The 17,187-nt window shown below is 44.3% G+C and overlaps 1 protein-coding gene across 6 annotated transcripts; it reads right to left on the minus strand.

Moving 5' to 3' along the window:
* Nucleotides 1-752: 752 nt before the first annotated feature.
* Nucleotides 753-5,845, minus strand: LOC103978300 (uncharacterized). 6 transcript variants are annotated; one of them, XM_009394051.3, is made up of 7 exons: nucleotides 5,504-5,845; nucleotides 4,933-5,095; nucleotides 4,615-4,755; nucleotides 4,360-4,439; nucleotides 2,370-3,857; nucleotides 2,140-2,299; nucleotides 753-2,062 (listed from the first exon to the last, which is right to left on the minus strand). In XM_009394051.3, exons 3-7 carry the CDS (start codon nucleotides 4,697-4,699, stop codon nucleotides 1,470-1,472), a joined length of 2,406 nt encoding a protein of 801 aa, XP_009392326.2. In that variant the 5' UTR covers nucleotides 4,700-4,755; nucleotides 4,933-5,095; nucleotides 5,504-5,845; the 3' UTR covers nucleotides 753-1,469. The 6 variants fall into 6 exon arrangements, with proteins under 6 accessions (XP_009392326.2, XP_009392328.2, XP_009392323.2 ...); XM_009394053.3 differs by having other exon boundaries at nucleotides 753-2,044; nucleotides 4,615-4,764; XM_009394048.3 differs by having other exon boundaries at nucleotides 4,615-4,764.
* Between the last annotated feature and the right edge of the window lie 11,342 nt (nucleotides 5,846-17,187).

Genomic DNA, 17,187 nt, shown 5'->3' on the forward strand with positions numbered 1-17,187 from the left:
ATTTTATATTAAACTCAAACATCGTTTTTGCAAGCAAGTTTAGTTAGACTACAACACCCGAAAGTGAACCCAAATACATGATTAAATTTATGAGATTATTGATTATCCAATCAAAATATTTTTTTATTAAATATTATTAATAAAATTATAATAATTTTAAAGTAATTTAGAGGAACAAAATAAAAATAAAAATAAAAATAAATAAATCTTTCCATTTTAATCACAACTTTTTGAAAAAGAGATATTGTTTGATGTTTAGATGGGAGGTAAATGGGGAACTGTTGACTGCTCAGGATTCTTGCTGATTCATTGAAGAACAGGATTTCTTTGGTCAATTTATTGATCATGGCATGTTTGTGGTGAACAAAAGGTCTTCGTCTCAACTGCCGTTCAAAAGAGACGCAGAAGGAGAGAGAGAGAGAGGGAAGTCAACATGAACATGGATCGAAGAAGCATATCATTTTGCATGATTTCTTTCCCTAAAAAGACACATTTTTCTGAGGCCTACATAAACTGGTTGAATGACCTCCACAACTTTTTCAATTGATTTGATGTGCACAAGATGACTTCTTGTCATCTTAATAATAATAATAATAATAATAATAATAATAATATATTTTTATAAATTAATTTAACATCTTTATCTACCTTTGACATAGAATTAAATTTAAAAATATTACAGAAAACCTATGCAGCATCACATGATGATAATGTCTGAAATGGAGGCAAACTGAAAAGACGGGGATGACTTGTGGAGACAGAAAGAGACCCTTAATTGCTGCTGTCGAGGGTCAAACAATTGAGACTGGACATGGGAAGAAGACAAAGCCTCTCAACTAATATTTCAAGAAAGTCTTACACTGTGCCTCCACATGCCTCTCCACCCAGATTTGTTCTTCTTATCTCTACTTTCTCAATTTACTAGTTGATAAAGTAGCAAAAGTCCAGTAGTTGAGCTAGAAAAATGCAGTTTGTCAAGGTTCTTGCTTCCATTAGTTTCTCCATCTGACACCAATTAATACGTTTCCTTGACAATGTATCTCTTATGGGGGGGGACGAACTTCTCATCGACTATTCTTGAAATTGACACAGTATTCGGTCAACGCCAAATAATTTCAACATTTCAAGGAAAATTCCATCTTACAATCTGAACTCGAGCTGTTCTCTGGGTTGTGCACCATGAACACGAGGATGAGAAGATGCACCACGTCCACACACCAAAACACACAAAAACCATTTCCTACATAACGAAATAGTAATTGTTCAATCATTTGATTTGATGTGCCAAGCTGCAATCTTCCCTCGGCCATGGAGTCAAGCAACATGGATTAAGGAACGTTTGCACGAAGAACTCCGACATGCCATGTGCGGCAGCGCCGTCTCCACCGGCCGAGGTTGCGATAGGCATTATTCTAGCACTGCTCGTCATCTATGTCGAGCCTCTCTCAACTTCCTTTTCGCCGAACACCTTACAGGCATCGAGCGGGTCGCATGCTCGGCAAAGCAATCATTGCCTGCACAATGTCATCTATTAAGTCCCGCAGCACGACCCGCTCAATCTGTCTTCCTACGACGTCAACGTCCTCATGGAGCATGCTTGGCCAAGTCGTCATCTTCACCTCCTGAACCACCACGCTATTTACGTCGGACTCATGTAGAGGGGGACTCATGTATACCTGGATTTGGTTCCACAGGTCAAGTAACAAGCTTTTTGCTTGTGGTGATGCAGCTTGGCCTGGACTCCGCCTCTTGAACATGGAGCAATGTATCTGAGGTCCCAGTACACTTTGCAGAGCCTCGTTCACCAAGTCAAACAGCAGCTTGTGTCGTACAGCTATGTCATCGTTGTGGACGATAGAAGACTTCCAGTATTTGCCGTATGCTTCTTCCTCTTCTTCGAAGACCTGGTGTGAGATCGGCCTTGTTACTGCGCCCGACTTTGAGCTTGCTTGATCGGCAGAGACGGTCGTCTCTTGGTTGTGAGGCTGCTCCGTGGCTGCCATTTCGGATCCACCATGCTCAGCTTGTTCCGACAGATGTGGATCTGGCAAAGAGATACGAGCTGGAGCATTGGAGATATAGCTAGCCATGCAAGAAGCTAAGGTAAATTCTAAGCGTACGAAACCTATCTGCTTCAACCTGGAGCATCGGAGCTCAGCGCTTCAGAGATACAAGCTGTAGTGTGGTACTCCATGACCTCCAGCGGTGATACAGGACTCGGGCTATCTTGCCTGCAGAACTCGTCAGGAGAACCGCTGGACACTGATGCAGGACTCGGTGGCACCTCTGTGGAGTTCTCCTGAGGCAAAACAGTTCATGTTAAAACCTTAATACTACTTTTCTTGCAGAGCTTTTATCACCGCACTTGCCTGTGTGATGCCAGCGCTGGTGACAGCAGGCGGTGCAGTTGGTGTTTCCTTCACTGTGTTGAATCCACTCGCAGCTGGTTGTTCCTTGATCAGCTCTGTCTTCTTCCCGAATAACTTACCTTTAAGATTGAAGCTATGTTTTAGATTGGAAACTCTACCTTTCAGGTCGAGGCCATCCTTTCTTTGGTTTCTGAGTTCTGAAAGGTTATGTTCAGATGCTTCATGCTTCCTGCGGATCTGAGCTCCAGTTATATGCTGGTCCTCCGAAAGCAGCTTCCCAAAGGCTGTTCCGGACACAGGTGCAGAAAATGATCTGATGAGGTTTCGTTGTGCCACACATTTCTCTCTCTTTCTTGGAATTGATTCGATCACAGCTTTCTTATCTTTCCAGTAGTCCACACTTTTCCCTTGATCTGGTATTGCCTTGTCTCTGATCAAGGAGAAAGCACCTGAGTCTCCAAGGAAAATATCATCTTTCAGGATGTTCTTCGATTTCGCCGACAGGAACTTTCTTGTGTCTCTTCTGATTAACTCTGGTGAATCGGGCGTATTGATCTGGATGTCACTCCTTATCGATCTGGTTGACTCAGATCGTGCCAGAGTCGTCCCCCTGTCCTTGGTCACGCTCTCTCGTATATGTCTTGCTATGCCACGAGCAATTTGCTTTGGATCACTTGACCTTTCACTCAACGGAGTCCCCATTCTGTTTCCTCTACCTTTAACATTGAGAGTCTCATTTCTGAGCCTTTCCTTCACCTCTTCGAGGAAATCGTCCATACTATATTCCTTCTCTAACTCCTCAGATGAGGCAGCTAACGATGACTCTTCATTATCATCACTTCTATCACAATTAGGCTTCAGAATCACTATTTGTGTCGGCGAACAAGTTCGTTCGTGTTGCCTATCGGCCTTAGCAACTGGAAAGTGTTCAGGACCATTAACTCTGCTCCCAAGCTTCATAGTCTTGCTGCTGCTGGATCCTTGTGCATTCACATCCCGTCTAGCTGGTGAAACCACCTCTTTGAGTTGTGTACGCTTCAAGTTTTTCTTGCTCTCCAGATTCTTTGGTGCATGGGCTTGGCGATCCTTCCCATCTCCAAGAACGTGACTCTTCTTTGACCTTGGATGCTCCCATAACTTTGAAGCCTGCCACGCCAGGAAGTCCTTCTTGAACCTCTGCAGCAGCTCTTCCTGTGGATGTTCGCGTGGTTGTGGTCTTCTTGTCTTTGTTTGTCTGGAGGAAGTAGAGCTACATGGAGTTCCGAGACCTGAACTGTTATCCATAGGCTTATTACTCATCTCCATTGCTTTTCTTGATCTATCTACTTCATGTTCCTTGACAGGAATCTTGGTACTTCGTTCGGATGGTATCGATTCTATTCCCATCAGACGGGCAACCAGATTTGGTCCATGCATCAACTTCTTCATCGAGGTTCCATTGGGAAGATGGTTCATTTTGGAGGAGTGCTGCTTCACCTGAAAAGAATACTGAAACCAAAAGCTCATGAGGAATAGAAATTAAACATAGTGGAAATATGCAGTTTGCAGATACTGTCTCCGCACAGAAAACTGGCAAGTGGAACACCTGACGAGGATCTATTCGATAGGCACAGAATTTGTGATTCTGATATGCCCCATGAGGAGTTATTGCTGAACTAAGTCTAAGAACAGAGTAGTCCATGAATAACATCACATGATCGATGCTCTTAGATGTTACAGTTTGATATATGTAGTATGAATTTCAATACAAAAAAGCAGACATGAACAAAAAAGTTCAATATTTTGACTTGAAAGTCTGAGAATGCTGTTGAATCATGGAAGTAGGTAGCATATAAGAAACAGGTGTTGAAATCCTTATCCATGGCACAAACTCATCTATTGCTTAAAGCAAGATGTCAGCAGTGATTAGAAGCATTGTGCTGTATGAAAGTTCAAAAAATAATAGGCACCTCAATCTACGAATACAGTGATATATTCAAATAGAACTCACCCGAATATCTTCAGAGACACAGTGATAACCTTCAGATTTGTCGATGGAAATATCGAAGCTGTTCCGAGGAGCTTCAAAACCTACCAAATTGTCAACAAAGTATTTTAGATGAGCAAAGACAGTAGTGTTCTTTCTTGTAATTATATTACTTAATCTATTTCTTATGTTTCTTAAGAATAAGCAGAAATATTTATGGATCCTGAGATCCAAAATCAAACTTGCAGTAGAATTGCCGAGTGCAGTCATTATCATCACCATGTTTCTTATGCTCCAATTTCTGAGAATTCCCAGTTCTGCTGAAATAAAAAGTGTTTGATATTCCATCCATGGGGCCTGGCATGCTTCCCAAACATGTGATCCTTGAGATTGATCAGGTCTTGATATCTACCTTGAAAACTGCCATTTCTAGATCAAAACTTGCAAGATCACAGCTTGGTCAAAATCTTAATTCATTGCTGATCATCGACTAAATAACAAGAGATTCAAGATGTTTATTAAAGTAACGAATAAAAATAACTGAAAATATTTGACGGCAGGTGATTCATAGATATGGATGGTGGCTTTGCAGATTACCTTATATACAGCAGACAGAATGCATGTCACACCGGAGGATATATGATTTCCTACAGATTCCATGTCCCAGACCATATTCACTCGGCAGAGAAAAGGGAGCTTGAAAGACAAGATGAAATTGATGAACGCAATCATGCACTTCCGCCACCAAATTCCATGAAAACTATCGACAACAGAGGAGAATACATTAACTTCATGAGATCAGGGACAGATGAATTGCTTAAATCATCATGGATGACATTGAATCAAAAAAATACGAGATGGAAAACCGAGTTGCGTGAAGAAATCTTACGGAAATTTTTGAGATAGAGAAAAATAATCCCTATCTGTTCTAAAAACATACTGGTAAGTTCCAATATTGCAATTAATGATTCATTAAACACAACTCTTGATCCCTTACAGGATGCATTTCAACCGAGAAGATCGTGTAAGCTACCAAATCATACTCAGATTTGGCACGAAACAACCGTGACGCTCGACAGAGGAAATTGTCCAAAATAACAACAAAATAAAATGAATACCAGAGATTCCTTTAAGCAGCTAAAATCCCGCAGTCCTGCAAAGGTCGAACCTGTAGCAGAAGAAAAGCAAAGGGAATCGCTTGCTGTGATCCAGGTACCGGATTCCACGAGGTTCGAAGCGGAGAGCAGAGGAGCCCTACCGAACGGGGACAGGAGAGGGAAGATGGAGAGAAGCCGAGCTTCTTAGAGGAGGACCGCACAAGGGATAAAAGGGCAACCGCGGGGTGAGCCGTTTCCCTCCGAGCGACCCGTTCCGTTGCTTTTTTCGCTCACCCATCGTTTCCCACGGCGTTTCTCCGGACGATTCTGCTACAGCAGACGCGGGAAGGGAGGTTCGTTGGACGTTGCTTTGTCGCGCGCTCCATTTGGCGCCATTTCTTCCGTCGTTTGGACTTGGATACCCTCTCGCTTCGTTGCTGTATTCTAAAAGCTTGTGATGACTGTGATTTTTATGTACCTCCAAATAATCGATATTATTATTGTTATGTGATGTCAAACATATTGGAAAGATGTGCAAATAGTTGTTGTCATTGAGGTTCATTTAACCATGTCAACAAAAAAAAAATGACGGACAGAAAACACATAGTTAAAAGTTAATTTTTAGAATGATTGCAATTTATTTAGAATGTGTCTCTCATAAACAAGAAGGAACTATGTAATCTAGCTTTATAAACTTTAGAATTGAAAATAAGTCCTAAAGATGAAGATGAGTACTTGATCACCTACTCAGACATTTGTAAAGGCTAGCACTTAGGTTGAACTAAGAAACCCTAAAGCAAGTGTGTGTGTGTGTGTGTGTGTGTGTTGGAAAGGTTAGTTGGGAAATCTTATCTCCTTTACCACTTCGAACTCTCTCAGCCTTACCGTCCTTAACTTTAAATTGGCATGCCATGTGATCAGTCCACTAAACTTTGATTAGGTTAAAGAGATTGTGAAGTGCTTTCCATTGAATGGGCCCTCGAGGATATCTTTGTTTACGTGAAGCCATGATGATGGCATGTGTTGCGCATTGGTCATGTTCATGACGTTCCACGTTCCTCTTGTGTCGACCTTTCTTTTAGGATCATTAATTAGCAGCAACAAATCACATGGCAGATTCGCATGATAAGCATTAAGGCATAATAAACCGGATGCGGATTTTAGATGGACCGGGCCCGACGGGAACGCTCGATCTGAGCCGGTTCGACTGGACTATCGCCATTGGGCCCCTATTTAAGTGGGCCCATAGGGTCAGGCCCGATGTGTCCTGGTGATAGCGGGGCGATTTAAGGATGCGATGGTTGAATTCGTTGCCTCGTCTCTCCTCGCCTCTCCGGCGATGATCTCAGGGAGCGAGTTTGTTCCTTGCTTCGTCCAGACGATCGCTAAATCAAATCGAAGCGATCGATCATGTACGCCTCGAGGGAGGTAAGTTCGCTGCGAAATCCTAACCCTAGTTGTTCCTCTTTATGGCTTGATTTATTATCGCAAAATCATTTGTCTCGTCTAGGGATTCTGTTCTTGCATTGTTCGTGACCTAAAAAGTATGTCGATTGAGTTCTGTTACTGCTCCCGGGATGGACATCTAGGGTTATCGTTCTTGGCACAAAGGGCGGTAATCAAAGAAAGATCCTTCTTTTCTGGTAACAAAAGGTTCTTGTTTTCGGGCTGAATCCCTAACTAGAGACAGCAGGAAAACGTTAATTCGTTTGGCACTTTGGATTACCTTCTCAAGTTCTCTATAGGTCTCTGTGCAACCTATCTATAACACTCTGAGGGACTTAAACCACAATGTTTTGGAAGGTTGAACAGCTTGATATTGGAATGCTCTTCTCTGTATGTGATTGTTATCGACTTGTTGTGGAACTTAACGCCGTGACTGAGGAGTTAGCACGACTAGGTTCCGTCCGGAAGATGCAGGGTCGCCCACACGAGGATCTAGTGATGTGGCGGAGGAATCAAGTCAGGTCGAGGAGTACCTCACCGGTCTGTCACTCACTTAGCTAGTTTTGCCTAAGTCGTGCGGCACCCTTACGTGTCCGTCCGCAAAGGTCAGCCTCCCTAAAACCTCCTATGGTCCCTTAGAACTTACAAAAGAGAAAACGGGTTAGAGAAAGCGTCTCACTCGGGATCCACAAGCAATCATTTTAGTAAACACTTTATAGCCAATACAAATTACAAACAAACTTTATAATCTCTGAATGGTAACACAACAAAGGGTTCAAAATGATCTACTACAAACCGAAATCTTCACAAGTGCCCACATGACACAACATTTGTTTGTAAGCCTAGGACGACCACCAAAACTAAAGAAAATGGGACTGCTAAGCCTACTGTCAGCCCTTTATATGTTGTGTAAAGTATAAACAAAATCGAAAGACACGGACATACATAAGCACATTGAACACCCCGTTTACAATTTTGTCCGTAACAGGTCGGCTCGAGTTGGGTCTCGATTGCTGCTCCTCGCCAAGAAAAGGTCAACGTCGAGAGGGGGATTCCCAACTCGACCCCTCCGAAATTTAAGTTAGCTAAAGATGGTATATAGGTGTTTGAGGTGTCTCTTTTGTCAGTGGGGAGAAGATTGGCTTTTATACTTGTTTGTCGGAGGGTCGACAATACGAGGCTTGTTAATGATCTACGATACGTCGGGAGGCCAACCCATACTTTTCGCACGGCACGGGCCGACTTGCACAGCTCCGCACCATGTGACACCGTCTTGCGTCATCACGGATGGCTCGAGGTAGGACAGTGTCGCCTTGTATAGATCCAAGCGGCACAGGTACGGCTTCCGCCGCCCTTAGTTCCGAGGTGCTTCGCCGGCGTGCATGCGCCACGTCGGCCATGAGGAGGCTGCCGCTCATTGCTATGCAAGTCGTGCCAAAATATGCCATATCACAACTGATCGAGTAGCTAAGCTTCAAAGGAATGCTTTGGTGGTGACCTATGTAACATGCATATCCTGCTGGACTGCAGTTAAATATATCTTGCATGGATTAGTTCATAAGAAGAGAGAAACAGAAAGAAGATATTTGTGCTGAAGTCATTAATCTTTTTCGGGCATGGATGATGGATTGTGATGGTTTATATGGTGTGATAGTCCTACTATTGGTAACTGGGCTTAAGCGATGAAAGGCCATTTCTTTGTTTTTGGGTCATTGGCTCTATAGGATTAGTTTGTGGCAAAAAATGTCATGCATGTTTAAGAATTGAAACTTTGAGTGATCAAGAATGGAGATTTCCATCCTCATTTTATTAGGGCTAAGAATTGAAAATCTGTCTAATTAATTCTATTAGCACAAAGTTGTGCAGGTTGCTTGTTTACTTTTTTGCTTTAATTAATATCCTTACCTTTTTTTTTATATGTTATGCAATTATTTGTTCGAGGTTTTACACATATCTCATGCTATATTAGGTTGTTGAATTCAAGGTTTTTAATTTTGGATATTAAATGTTTTTAATTTCAGATATATGTTTGTATTGAGTCAGTTCGTGTTGGTACGGGCCTGAGCCATACTGGTTTACCATGTATCGCTTTACTAGTATATATGAGTCTCAAATAAAGCTTGAAGAAAACTGAAAAAAAAAAAAATATTACCTAGTACAAGTCTTGTATCAAGAGCTACAAAATTGTACCGAGTGTACCATCCGTTTTATTTTGATTCACATGTCGGTAAGTTGTCAGGCCAATAAATATTATCTGTACCAAATCACATCGGATGATGTACTGCTCGGTTTTATCGTGATCCGCATGTCAGGAAGTTTTTAGACCGATAAATGTTGTATGTACCAAATCATTCTGGATGGTATTGCTATCTTCTTTTTCTTGGGATTAATAGTCAAGGCAAAGCTCCATTGTAGCCATGAGGATTCCATTCTTCCTTCCCCCTTGACGTAGGCACCTTTTTTAAGGCAACTTTGGGCTACTAATGATGAATGGATACCCTACATTGCAGTGAGCAGTGGGAGTGCTTGGGATGGCTCGAAGTGACCAAGGATGATGGAATAGCAGTTCCTAGCAGGCAGTAGCTGCAGTAGTGGAAGCAGCATCATCTACAACTTTCCAATGGTTCATCTGATTTGGATACATGTCATTTGTTGCTGGTGGAAGCAGCATCATCTTCAACTGTGACAATTTGGATATCAGCCATTTGTTGCTGAGCTTTTACAATGACAGCATGCTGGTGGACAAAAAGGGTTGCTTATTGGGTGAGGCTTTTGTTGTTTTTCCTCATCCATGCAAGCTGAGTTCCCTCTCCAGAGGGACAGAGAGAACATGGGCCGTAGGTATGTTGAGATGGAAGTCCTGGCCTGATGCTGTCAGCTGATCATGTTATGAGATCAGGTCCCAGTTTGCCATCGTATACCTCCCTATTTCAATTCCACCCACCCTCATCTTGACGATAACATTGACGTTACTTGCCTTTTAAGTTCTTTTCAAATACATTGACTTGGTTTCTCTGACAATCACCATGGTGCATGATGCTCCTAATTTTATCTCTCTCTAGGTTGCCATCAGTTGAATCTCTTAGCTGTAATCTAATAGAAATTAGACTTAAAAGTCTTGTCAAATAGTGTTTTATATGCCTTCCTCTAGTGATGTTCATTCAAAGTGTAACAGGATATCAATTTATATCCTGTTGTAATTGAATAGTGATTGGGCACACAAAGTGCATCATGTCGTGGACCATTAAATTGGTAAACAGATGATTGCGAAGGCATTAGTGCGTATTACTCTGGAAAATATCGTTACTTTAAAAGGAAAGTACTAGGAATAAAAAAAAACGTGGATTGTGTCTTGGAATTTAAAATCGTGGCAGAGGAGTTGGCACGGTTAGGTTTCGTCCCGAAGACGTTAAGGTGGGCCTTCGATTGTTGCTCCTCTCTGCCAAGAAAATGTTAATATCGGGAAGGGGATTCCTGACTCGACCCCTTCGAAGTTTAAGTCAGCTCGAAGTGGTATATAGGTGTTTGAGGTGTCCTTTTTATCAATAAGGAGGGGATTTACTTTTATACATGTTTGTAGGAGGGTCGATCGTACGAGGCTCGTTAATGATCTACGATACCTTAGGAGGCCGACCCATGCTTTCCACACAGTGCAGGTCGACCTGCATGGCTCTACGCCATGCAACACCACCTTGTGTCATCGTGGATGGCTTGAGGTAGGGTAGCATTGCCTCGTACGGATCCAAGTAGCACGGGTACGACTTTCATCGCCTTCAGTTTTGAGATGCTTTGTAAATGCGCGTGCGCCACGTCAGCCATGAGGAGGCTACCGCCCGTTGCCATGCAAGTCACGCCAAAATATGTCCTATCATTTTCTCTCTCCTCTCCCCTCTTCCCCCTCACATCCCTCCCTCCCCACCCCCCCCCCCCCTCGGGTCTCTCGTAGAGGGGCTTGAGGCATGTCTTGTCGGTATACACAACTCGAGTTGGTTTGTCAAGGTGTGGCTCAAGCAATGATTGGCCGTACACAACTCGGGCAAAGACTAGACCTATTGGTCGAGATACCCAACTCGGGCATAGGTTTAACTGGTTTGCCGAGACATGGCTCGAATGATGACCAGTCGAGATATACAACTCGGGCAAAGATTGGACCTATTGGTCGAGATACCCAACTCAAGCACAGGTTTAACTGGTTTGTCGAGACATGGCTCAAATGATGACCAGCCAAGATACACAACTCGGACGACAATTGGACTTATTGGCCAAGATACCCAATCGGGCACAAGTTGGACTGGTTCGTCGAGACATGGCTTGATCGGTGATTGGCCGAGATACACAACTCAGGCAAAGATTGGACCTATTGGTCTAGATACCCAACTTGGGCACAAGTTGGACTAGTTTACCGAGACGTGGCTCGATCGGTGACTAGCCGAGATACACAACTCGGGCAAAGATTGGACCTATTGGTCGAGATACCCAACTGAGGCGTAGGTTGGACTGTTTTGCCGAGATGTGGCTCGAGTGATGACTGGTCGAGATACACAACTCGGGTAAAGATTGGACCTGTTGGTCGAGACACCCAACTCAGGCATAGGTTTAACTGGTTTGCCGAGACATGGCTCGAGTGATGATCAGTCGAGATACACAACTCGGGCAAAGATTGGACTTGTTGGTCGAGATACCCAACTCAGGCATAGGTTTAACTAGTTTGCCAAGGCGTGGCTCAAGTGATGACCAACCGAGATACACAACTCGTACAACGATTGGACTTATTGGCTGAGATACCCAACTCGGGCACAAGTTGGATTGGTTTGCCGAGACGTGGCTCGATCGATGACTGGTCGAGATACACAACTCGGGCAAAGATTAGACCTATTGGCCGAGATACCCAACTCAGGCACAAGTTGGACTGGTTTACCGAGATGTGGCTCGATCAGTGACTGGTCGAGATACACAACTTGGGCAAAGATTGGACCTAGTTGCCCGAGGTGGTTTCAATGTCAGTGGTGCACCCTTCAACAATAAAGGGTGGAAGGTACGCCACTTCTTTGTGAGTTGCAACTAGGGATGGGGGTTCAGTGTTGAGTGGACTTCCTGAGCCATCAACAATGTTCCCCCGTTTCTATCTCTCAATCAGACCGAGCACGTAGGGCGTCTAAGAGAGATCCTGTTTTCTTCTTGGGCGATTAGGGGCATGTTCGAGGAGTGGCTAGTCAAAGTGAGACTCAGCCCGGCCCCTCGGGGTATGGACGAACTTTGTTCTTAAGTCTTTTCCTTTACTTTTCACATGTTGCTGACCTAGTTGTGCCTTGCAGAGATGGTGTAGCTGAAGTCAATGAAGGGATTGTCTCACCCCTCGGTAGTGGCGCCACCAACTTGACCCTCAACTCGGGAGTACGACAGGCCTACACCCGAGGTTCCTACGAGGAAGAACGCGATGATGTGCCCTAAGGGATCCCCTAAAGAGGCCGAAGCAAGTTGGCCAAAAAAGAAACCAAAGATCGGAACTCAGAAGGTGTCCGAGGGTATGGCAACTAGAGAGGTCGTAGCTCGGGAGATGTGTGAGTCAGGCAACACTTCTCGAGGAACTTCGCAAGGTGAGGGTTTGATGAGTGCCCGGGGAAAAGGACATGTAGGGTCTTCTGGTGATGACCCTTCCAACAAAAAGGCGATACGACCCAAGTCGATGCAAGATTTGTGCCACATCCGGGCTCATTCCAAGGGCGAGCCTTTCAAGATCTCAGCATGGCCGACCTGCCAGAGGGGGAATCGGGGGCACCCTATGAATCGTGCTAGCTGACCCTGAAGACGACGAGTATAATTTGGGCCGATGGGTCAGCAGCCTTAGAGTTTTCCCGAGGCACGCTCAACCCAGGCCTGGCGAAGCAACTGTATTACTCACTTTTCGTGGTGTTGGAAAATATAGGGGGCGACATCTCAAGCACAGCGAAAGAACATAAAAAAATAAAATCTCAAATTCTCAAAGATGTGTTCAACGTCGTGCGAAGATTGGTGCACAAAAATTGCGAAACCTAAAACTACATAAATTAAGGATTTTGTTACATAGGGAGATTGTATATCCCTAAATCCATACAGATCTCTAGGAGAGGGTGAAGGAGGTCAAGTGCCCTCCTCTCTAACGGTGATTCACATAGCAGGCTGAGACGACGCTCCTCAAAACTCCAGGCCTACTCTAAGGAGGAGAGAGGGAGGAGAATATGAGAGGCAACCAAAAAACTCTCGCCTTATGAACCATTAGTTCACTCCTATTTATAGAGATCCATTGTCAACTTAACCCTAATAGATCCAACCTTATTGGGTATTGGATCTCCATCCAACTACCTAAGCCTCTTAGATTAGTGGATCTCTATCTAAGAATCTCTTATTGGTTCTTATTGGATCTCATCCATAGAATCCAATAATTCAGGGCTTATTAAATATCCAATAAGATGGGGCTCCGATGGATATCTCATATCCGAACCTCTACTCATCGCAATACTTATCATATGTATGTGACTCTCTAAGCCCAATATCGAGCTGCCCATGAGTCATACCTATCAGAACTCCTTCTGTTTCAGTGAATTATTATCTCCATAATATTTCACTCGACTCATCGATTGCAGACGTACTAGGCCACTACGCAGTAGTCCCCATACGATACAGGGGAATCCAATCCATTGGACTTGTCTATCCTCAGTTATCATATACGTATAATCCCTCATCCATCTAATATCCTAAAGACCGTATACCGGGCATAGTGCTGTCAGACCCATACAGTTTCTACTCAAGTCTCGCTTTAATCGAATTCTCCTAGAGAACTCTTTTTCTCTCAATCCAAATGACCCTGGCCAGAGATTTGTTTGAGCAAGAATACATGGGATATTCCTCTCATGACACTGAGAGTGGATGATCTTTTATCGACACTCAATAGTCCTCGTAAGATTGGCTACCACTCCCGATGACCGATTGTGCTAGATATGGAACCTCTAGATCTATAAGTACGGTATCAAAGAGTGAAGTACTTATATAGGATATCCTTGGTGTCTCAAGTCTAAGGACTAGATACATCGCTAGGACTACGGAATTAATGTCTGACAATAAGGCATTATAAACCATTCAGCATTCCATAAGAGGATCAATCAGTGAACTCATTCTCCAATGAGCACATGTACTGTATCCCTAGTGTTCCCACACGAGTAACCATGAGACCAGTTGCATCATCATATGGACGAGTATACAATACACTAGTCTGTCCGGTTATCTCGATGCCCCTCTCGAGTAACCTATGATTGGGATTATTTAGGATCTGTGTTTAAAGGCAAATCGGTCTCATTATCGTGATCTCACTACGATCTGATTCCCATTGCACAGATCCAAGGACATCATAATATATATATATATATATATATATATATATATATATATATATATATATATATATATATGCAACAATCAATATAAAGATATAAAATATCAAATAATAATAATAAGCAATAAGATTGCTTGTCAAGTCACACGTGCAATCACTCACGTGATTGACTTGCAAGACACTTATGACTAGCACGTGGTGTTGATGGATTAGGCTGCAAAATCCCTGGTAAGTTTGGCTCTTCTTCGTTCTTCATACCAACCTAAGGGTCAGTTCTATCTTTGTTGGTGCAGAACCAACATTACACCATGGCCTTAATTGATCGTGTCTATGATGTGGGTCGGGTAATTGAACGCTTGGTGGATATGAATTCTGACCTGCATCGAGAGATTGAACAGTTGAGAAGCGGGCCTAGTGCTACGACCATAGGGACGGCCGAGCAGTGAGCCACCGATTTGGAAGCCGAGGTGGAGCGACCGAAGATGGAGCTTGGCGAGGTTGAGTGGCTAAAGACCAAGTTAGCCGAGTCACAATGCCAACTAAAGGAGTGCCGAGGGCGGATTTGGATACTAGATAATGAAGTACTAACCCTCTCTTAGAACGTCGAAGTTGCTCGATCTACATCTCGGGCTACCAAGGGGGCGCTTAACGAGGAGTGTCGTGTAGCGCCAGAGAGGGCGAAAGAAGCCATCGTCGACTCAAGAGGTCCGTCGGTTTCGAGCTCGGGTTGCAAAGATCGAGGCAGGTGACCTATGAATTTGGGTACCGAGTCGCCCTTGCTCAATTTCGGGCAAAGTACCCTGACCTCAAGGTGGAGCAAGATCCCTTGGAGCGTCCAAGGCTCAAGTATCCTTGAGCTCATAATTTGGCGACGTGTTCTATCGGGTCAGAACCGTCATCGTATGTCTCTAGAATCTCTTGGGTACAAGCTTATCCTAAATCTCCTAGGTGAAAGAAGATCCACCCGAGGAGCCTTCTCTTGCCTCCTCCTTCAATTTATGAAATTCTCATTGGAATTCATCCGATCACCGGTTCACAAGAGACAACTGGACTCTAAATGAGTCGTCGACCGAGTCTAACGATAGAGTGTCAGGCTCGGGGAATGTCGGCTTAGCTAGGCGAGGCATGGGGGTGCTTCATCCAGGCACCATTCTTCGATCTCCGACTCGCTCCTCGGTCTCCGAGTGAGGAATCAGGGCCCGAGGTGATAGATTGGCCGAAGAAGCATTGCGAGGCCCCGAAGGGAGCATTGGTGGGATCGACAGTGGGGGAGTTGTTTGTTAGATGAGTTGAGGGATGAGTGAGATGATTATTTACATCATACCGGCCAAGGCTTGGAACTGCTTGGTGAGGCTAAGGAATGCCTCGACCAAGATGACAAGTTATCCCGAGATGTTCCCAGGCGAGAAAACCCGAGGTCATTGAACAGGCGCTAATAGCGATTCAGTGTTTGGGCCACGACACCTCGTCTCCATGTGGGATGGCAAGCCGTTGCCCCCCAAGCCTGTAGGCAAAGTGGGTTGCTGGCAGCTCTTCGTTAGAATGGGCTATGAGGTTGATCGACATTGAATGCTCTTGTGATATCGGGCTCTCCTTCTAGTACCAAAAATATTGTGGAACTTAACGCCGTGGCATAGGAGTCGACACGGCTAGGTTCCGCCCCGAAGATGCAGGGTCGCCCACACAAGGATCTAATGATGTGGCGAAGGAACCAAGTCGGGTCTGGGAGCACCTCACTGGTCGGCTCGAGGTGAGCCTTCGATTGCTGCTCCTCCTTGCCAAGAAAAGGTCAATGTCAGGAGAGGGATTCCCGATTTGACCTCTCCGAAGTTTAAGTTAACTCAAGGTGGTATATTGGTGTTTGAGGTGTCTTTTTTTGTTAGTGGAGAGGAGATTGGCTTTTATACTTGTTTGTCGAAGGGTCGACCATATGAGGCTCGTTAATGATCTATGATACATTGGGAGGCCGACACATGCTTTTTGCGTGACACGGGCCAACCTGTATGGCTCCGTACCATGTGGCACCGCCTTGCATCATCGTGAATGGCTTGAGGTAGGGCAGCACCGCCTCGTACAGATCCAAGCGACATGTGTATGACTTTCATCGCCCTCGGTGCTAAGGTGCTTTGTCAGCGCATGCACACCACATCGGTCATAAGGAGGTTGTCGTCCATTGCAATGCAAGTCACGCCAAAATATGTCCTATTGGATAAAAAAAAACACGAAATCAACTCTAATTAGAAGGCATGACACGCCCAGTGTGTTCCCCGAACCCGAAGCATGCGAAGTATGTCTTCGGCATGGGGTTTATTATAACGTTTCTTTGATGCTCGAATCTAGAAGCAGCGAGCTTGTGAAGTCGATCACACGTATGGTCTACACGTAGAGAGTCGATACACGGCGTTTAATCGTTGTTTTGTCCGCATCTGCGGCGACCTTTCGGCCATCAAGTAAGTACCAATCGTGGCCGTATACTTGGAAGTAGACTTGAATACGGATTGACAACAGTATCAACTGGAAACTTATGCCATGAATATGAACTCGTGAATCAGTCCAAATAAGGCAGCTCTTCTGCGTATGAACATGGAAAGAGTCGCACTACATCTTCTTCTAATCTATGTTGTTCAAAGTGCCGTCGTGATTCCAAGTTCAAAGCGTTTATTTATCTTCTATGTAGATTGTTACGGTGGACGACATGAGATTGAGACGACAGCTGCCTCTTAAGCCTGCCTGCTTATCATATGAAAGCGAACGCCTGGAGTCAATCGCATGCGCCATCAACTCTGATGAGACGCGGAGAAGGGGAAAAAAAAGAGAGGAAAGGAATAACAACTTGGAAAGCCGCTGTTTTGCACGCCAGTTGGTGTCTGACAGTTGGCTGCCTTTTGCGATGACTGGTCAAAGCGGAAACGTAGACTCGATGCTGCGGGACAGCTAACT

Source organism: Musa acuminata, chromosome BXJ3-3 (assembly GCF_036884655.1).
Source record: "Musa acuminata AAA Group cultivar baxijiao chromosome BXJ3-3, Cavendish_Baxijiao_AAA, whole genome shotgun sequence".
NCBI lineage: Eukaryota > Viridiplantae > Streptophyta > Magnoliopsida > Zingiberales > Musaceae > Musa > Musa acuminata.